Source organism: Pyxicephalus adspersus, chromosome 5 (genome assembly GCF_032062135.1).
Source record: "Pyxicephalus adspersus chromosome 5, UCB_Pads_2.0, whole genome shotgun sequence".
Classification (NCBI taxonomy): Eukaryota; Metazoa; Chordata; class Amphibia; order Anura; family Pyxicephalidae; genus Pyxicephalus; species Pyxicephalus adspersus.
Window position 1 is genome coordinate 59689689 of NC_092862.1, and position 7298 is coordinate 59696986.

General features: G+C 39.2%; 1 protein-coding gene across 1 annotated transcript in view; it reads left to right on the forward strand.

The window, feature by feature from the left end:
- The first annotated feature begins 691 nt into the window (after nt 1-691).
- Nucleotides 692-7298, forward strand: part of NUP153 (nucleoporin 153) — a 35470-nt gene continuing 28863 nt past the window's right edge. Inside the window, exon 1 of the mRNA XM_072411645.1 lies at nt 692-1043. Coding sequence (XP_072267746.1) covers nt 933-1043 — 111 coding nt within the window. The 5' untranslated portion in view covers nt 692-932. The remainder of the gene's footprint in view (nt 1044-7298) is intronic.

Here is a 7298-nt window from a genome sequence, read left to right on the forward strand (position 1 = left end):
GTGAAAATCCAGTATTTAAAGCAGAAGTACACTTTGTGATCTGGTGGTTTCCTGGATTGGGTCCTGCGTCATCCTGGTGAAAGGGTTGTGTCTTCTTATGACACCTGATCTCACACTGTGCAGGCGTAGATGGGGAAAAGAATGCTGATCGCACTGCACATGTGTGAGATCGCCATTTTTTTCATCAAAGGTTCCTTGTGTGCATGTGCGAGATTGAGCATACGCAGGAGCAGTCAGAAGCCAGGATGTGTGACATAGGTATCCCAGGAGGCTCTGGGCTCACATTCAGTCTAAATTGCCGCGGCAATCAAGACAAAATGGAGAGGGGTTTACTAAAAAAAAAAAAAAAAAAAAAAAAAAGGGGGTGATGCTAAAGCCCATTCCACAAAAAAAGTTATTTTCACCCTATATAAAAGGGTTGTCTACCTTTATATGTAAGGTAAAGATGTTAGTTTAAGTCGGCTTTAATAAGGGAAGCACACACAACCGATTGCACAAAACAGGCCGCTCGCTCCAATTTTTATAAGGCCCCGCCTTCACAATCCACCAATCACTAGCCCGGACCTGCAGACGCACGCGGCTGATTACGCAACCTTACGACACCAGCCGCTCTCGAATGTCTCGCACTTACTGCTTCCTTTCTCCCCTTTGAACAAGCGAACTACGCTTCCCGTCAGCCAGTGCGTGCGTAGACGTCATTGCGTCACACAGGAATTGCACGAGCGCAGTTCCAGGCAGGCGGTTAAACCGAGAGGAGGGCCCGTGTTCGTGGTATACCGAGCACCGAGTTCGGTGGGCGCCATACATACAGCCGAACAGCCCTGCTTCTTCAGACTCAGGGGAGAGCGGCTCCGCGGACTGTCTTGTCTACCTACCTGCACCGAGTGACGGCGGAACCTCGGGCCGGAGTGACCCGAGGAGGAGTCGGCCGGATGGCGGCAGCCGGAGGAGGATTGGGAACTGGAGGCAAAATCCGGAGCCGGCGGTATCACCTGAGTTCGGGAAGGGCCCCGTACAGCAAGAACCGCCAGCAGAACCAGCAGGTTTGTGTGCGCGTCTCATGGGATGGCCATGTGTGTCCTGCCGGGCGTGTGACTGGGTGATGTATGGGTTACCCTGGGCCTAGGCAAGGGAAGTTCTCATCTATTTCCTATAAAACACACCGCCTATTCTTAATAGTTGTCTGACAAGTCCTGCAATAAATCAGAGCATGTGGGAAATGCATGGTATGCTTGTTAGGGCCAAGGTTCTATAAAATATTCCTTCTTGTTATATATTGCAACCTGGAGGGGGTCAGGAGGTCAATCTGGCAGAGCAGCCTATTTCCCTTCATATAAAGAATCCATAACTGATATCCATTCAAATGTAAAAAAAATGTTCTGTACCTGGCTTACCGGCATTTCCCATTGTCATTCCACATAAAATCCTGAGAAACCATTCCCCAAATCTTGTGTGAAGACAGTGTTGAGATTTTCTCCCAATATTTGCACCACTTTGCATAATATAGGATCTCACCGCAAGGAATGTGGAGTCACCCCCCATGGGTGAAGGTGGGAATAAGGTAAATAATTGAGCACACTCTTATCCTGAGCCTAATATGTGGACTGTCATTTTACTGCAATAGTAAACAGTATTGTATTCTGGTAACTAAATATGATTTGTCACATGTCTGTATTCCCACCTCAGGTAGGTACAGGGTTGAGGCTAAATGTCCATTTGGGATCTTACACTGTTCTCCTATTTATAGATTTCTAACAGTTATTTTGCTAAAAATAACTTATGATATAAAAAAAGTAATAAAACTGTTACTTGAAATTTTCTTGCTACTTTTCCATTTGACCCAACTGCTGAGAGGTCAACTGCTTCAGTTGGGATCTCTTTAGAACAACATTGTAACAATGATACAGGAAGTAAATGTATCATTTCTACTGGAAAGATCAAAATGTCATTAAATGTGTTTTTTTTCCTTTACCACCATATTATCCTGATTCATGTAAGGTTTGCTTTAGCTGGAAAGCATATAAATATTAAACAGGATTTATATAGCACCAACATATTATGCAGCTCTGTACATTAAATAGGGATTGCAAATGACAGACAGTGACACAGGAGGAGAGGACCCTGCCCCGAAGAGCTTACAATTTAGGAGGTGGGGGAATTTAGACACAATAGGAGGGGGATATGTAGTGGTGGGAAGTAGTGACTGTATCAAAAGACAGAAGAAGACAGGTAGGCAAGTTTAAAAAAAATGGGTTTTCAGCGCTCTTTTAAATGAGCAGAAAGTAGGAGCAAGCTGAATAGGATGGAGAAGACCATTCCAGAGAGTCGGGGCAGCTCTAGGAAAGTCTTGGAGCCGTGCGTGTGATGAGGTTATGAGGGAGGAATTCATTTGTAGGTCATCGGAATGATTATAAGGTATCCACCCCCATTATGATCATAAAATATTCTAGATATAGGTTAGGAAATGCAAGGTACAGTATTTGGTATAGATTGAGACCTAATGTATAAATCAGTATTTCCTAACCAGGGTTCCTCCAGAGCTTGCTAGAGGCTTGAGCAATGTGTGATTCTCAGATTAGATACCACTAACACCGATTATCTTTTTAGCTATTTGTATAGTTGACATTGTTCCTACTGGCCTGCAATGTAGGAAGCATTCTTTCTTCTGACCACCACACAAATATACTGTAGGCTGTGGATATGGAAATTATAGCAGAGGTTCTTAGGACCTGAAAGTTATTTCAAGGGGCTACTCATGTTAATAAGGGCGAGAAACTGGTTTAAAGTGTTGATTTCATGTTTTGGTGGCCATTTCTTTATCCCCTTCATTCATTGCCACTTTACGATCAGTATTTATAAAAATGGAGGTATCCTTTGATCCCTGGTAATCAGGAAGTAGCGTATGTCCTTGTTGTGCATACACAAAACTTAATAAATTAGCTGATCACCACTGACATGCAGTCACTATCGGTCTTTACAAAGTGGCAATGAAGTCTGCCACTTGTAAATATGCTGGTAGTAGTTAGAGTTGGTAAACTTGCAATAATTTATTGAAGGGACAATTATGTCTGTTGAAAGCTACTTCTCTATGGGAGGTGATGACAGTAGTGTCATGATTTTCATAAAAATCACGGCACACCACGATCTGATGAGTCAGTTTACATAAAGTAGGTTAACTGTGCACTAGTGTTTATTGCCTGATTTCTTTTACATGCAATCATTCAATGCAGATTACATAAGTGCATGTGTAAAAGGATCCTTTTTTTAAGCCCCATCTAAGCACATTTGATGAAAACACACTGTTAAATATGAAAGTCGTTTTATTTTTTTAACCTTAATACGATATATGTTCTTAATTGTATGCTTAGTTGGAAGATTTATTTTTTATATTCTTTGCTGTGGTAGATGAGCAGTAACTTTTTTGTTGAATAATTTTATTGTAAATAGAAATATTTAGGCTGTGATTTTCTGAGGAATAGTTCAATATTTAATGTATATGCAGAAGTGAATTGGTTACTGTGATGGGAATAGCTGAATGTTGCATTAGGTATCATGCATAATATTATCTGAATCCTGGGCAAAAACAGAAAAAGTGTGTTTAACAAAGCCATGTCATAGTTTTCATGCTACATTAGAATCAGATCATTTAAGTCGCACTGTCTTCGATGACTTGCCTTCTACTTTCCATCCCCACACTGCAAGGCATTATTGCTCATTTAGTAATGCATTGTAAGGGGATGATACTGAGGACCTGTCTAAGGACAGGCATGGGGCCCGCTAGCTACTGGTTGCTGTGAGGTAAGTAAAAGCAAAATTTACATCGCCTCAGAACTAAATGGGCATTTGTACCTTGTTGTATAAAGGGTGGAGTATAGCTTTACATTTCTGTTTATAATTTAGACTTTTAATGAAGGCAGAACAAGAAGCAGGTGTGGAAAGTTAGTCTGGCGATCATGTTTATAGGCTTTTTATTCTGTTCTTGTTGCGCACAAAATGTGCTTTACTGCTCCTTTTTAATGTATCTTATTGAGTGTGTATGGAGAGAATTATTTGCAAGATATAAAATACTCAGCCTGCCTAGTATTATACTTCTAATTATTCCTGAGATATTCACTCTGAAGTCCTGCCCATCCTGACTTTCTACATTTTGCTGTGTATGTCCACCTCCACCCTATTCGTTCCTGTGAATGAGCTGTACTCCACTGGATGCATTCACATCACTGTGAGTATACCTATTCTATAGAAGTGAATTGGGCTAGTGTGTGTGCGCAGTAGGGAGAGGACCTGGACAGAATGTTTTCATTGCAAATGCTGTACAGATCCAAGCAGGGTCGCATAATGAAGCCATTGGGGGGTCAGTCGGTAAGGGGCACGGGGTAACTAAAGGCCTGGTGGACTAAAAGTACATTTTATTTGCCTTTTAGAGCAAATGTCTATCTGGTTTTAAAATCAAAGTAAAAACTATTTTTTTTTAGGGAGAATATAGGAAATGTAATTGTATTGAAGCCTTTGTGTCCTGAATTACTATGTGCAACATAGCCATGCCCTTTTTGCTTTGTAATTGTGCATTGGTATTCTGTGCTGAAAGCATTATAGCCTAATATCAGAAATTAAGGCCCTTTTCAGAGATTTTCAGTGAAATTTGTCACTATTGTGCAGCTTCATGGAGGCAAGTGGCTAGGCCTTTGCCTTCTACCTGCCTTTTTGAGATCACAATTTTCAAAGTTTTGTTAACTTTAACCTTTTTTTTATGAAATGAAATGTTTGAAAATTGAAATTTGTCAGCAGGGATGTCATGCAGTGGTGCTAAAATATTGGTCACAAACTGGATTTAAATGTTATTGACAGATACCAAGACACAGCCCTAATAAAATGTATGTAACCCCACTTTTTTTTTTTTTAGAGCAAACCTTCATGGTGCGCATCTATGCACTGGTTTTGGCTTGTAATATTTTAAAAGTACACCCAGTCTTATTTATCATATGCTGTGATTCTGTTGATCAGCTGCAAAATAAAATATTGTATAGTGGAGAAAAAATGGTAGTCCTACCCCCAGACTTTTACAATTCTGAGATACTTGTGTACAATGACTGTATGTTCCTGTCACAACAGTTTATTTTTGTAATAGGTGTTTTTTTTGAGACTTGCAGCATGGCACAGAGGAGGATATCTAAATGTCACCTCACTGTGTACCTGATCATAGAAAGCATTCCTAATGATCAGTATGTGGAGGCAGGGCATTGAGGGTTTAAAGGTTTCATTCCTTGGAATTTTGATAGAATCCAAGATTGGCAGACTGCTCAGTTACTGGATGTTAATGAACCAGCAGTTATTTATGGCTACTTGATAGAGAAGTCACATTTAGCATGCAATTTTTAAAGTTGCATATAGTATTTGTCTAACCTTAACATAAATTAAAACAGGTAGCAATAGAGATATTTGACAACTTTTTATACGTTATTAGATATTACTTTGTATTGTCTGTAATTTCCTGTGATAGGGGTTTGGATATTCAATGGACAAAGCAGGTTTTTTTCTGCCTATTTTATGTATGCTACAAGGCGTTCTTCTGAAAAGCACCGCGTGGACTGCCTGTGATTTGCTTTTGGTTACTTGGAGCTTTGAAACAAGTAGTATTTGTTGTGTGATGTGTGCAGCTGTCCAGTCCTAGAGTTTTGCCATTTGTACAGGAGCTGCTCTATAGTGCTATTGATTCAGGGCTCTTTAGAGAAGGGCTTTTAATATTATCATGTTTAGTAAACTGAAGCAATACTTTGTGAAATGTAAGAATTTTATTTTTTTCTGGCTTTATCATAGCTTAACCTTTCTGTTTTGTTTCTTGACCATTTTTGTCCAATATAGTTGGGGATACTTCAGGTTACAGCTGTCTAAAGGTATTTTCTCTGCTTTGGGGAAATTGCCTCTTTTATTCTGGTTACATACAGAAGGGAGTAAAGTGAAATCCTCCCAATAAAGGCAAAAGTGGGTAAAAAAAAAAACAGGCTTTTCATAGACAAACAAACATGCTGTTCCCATTAGGGAGATTTGCTGCAGTTTCTATCACAGAGACAAAAATGAAAAGTGAAGAAACTTTACAAAGTAAAAGCAAAATAGTTTCCTAGTCAACCCTTGAACAGACATCCCTGCCTGAAGGTTTTCTTTCTAGTTATTTGTTAAGGTGACAACTGAAAAATATATATAGCTTTCTGTGCTCCTGGCAATTGTCACCAGGTAAAGTAGTGGGAGAAACATTTTTGGCTTTAGTTGTTATTTTAGAAATTTTTTTTTTAAATGTAAATTTTTAAGTTTTTAACATATACACGTATACAACAAAGCAGGATCACAAAGAAAAATATATTAATATATTAAATATATTAAATTATTATATTAAATTAGAGAAAGGTAGGCACAAAATACAGAATGTCAAAACATGAAAACAAACTTCATAAAATACATACAAAACCACAGGAACAAAACAATATTACAAATACACTTGTTTTTCTAACCCTTCGTATCGATTATATCAATACACAATCAGTACTTATCTAGCATTAAGCAAAACAAATGAGCATTCTTAAATAAACGCCTTTGCATAAATCAAATTAATAAAAAAAGGAAGAGAAAGGAAAAAGAAAAGACGAGAACATAAAGAAGTCCAAGATCTCACTAGGCAAACGGCTAGTGCAGCCAAGCGTACTTAAGGTTCAGATAAGCAACTATACAATACCGCTAGCAGTTGATCCCATGGGACCCAAATTTCCTCAAATTTCTCCAGTTTGTTATTGAGCCTAGCAGATAAATGTTCCATCAGCCGAATATCCCCTACACGTGTCCTCAATTCCGCAAAAAGGACGGAGTGGTTGATTTCCAATGTACCGAGATGAGGCATCTGGCTGCTGGAAGAATATGCGCCAAAAGAGCCTTCCTCGGTTTAGATAGTTTGGAAATGGGGACATTCAGCAAATGGGTTCCCGGATCTAAACTAATAGAGGTTTCCAGTATTTTAATGAGCAAAGCATTCACCCCACTCCAGTAAGGCACTATCTTAGAACAGTTCCAAAAAATATGAAACGGAGTGCTTACTTGAGAATTACACCTCTAGCAACTATTACTGCAAGACGGATATATGGAGTGAAGCCTGTCTGGAGTATAGTACCAATGCATAAGAATTTTATATACATTTTCCCTTTACAACGTATATACTGAACTCTTATATGAGCTTTACCCCATATAACCTGCCACAGCTCTGAACAGAACTTCCTGCCCAGAATGAACTCCCATTTAGTCATATAAGCATG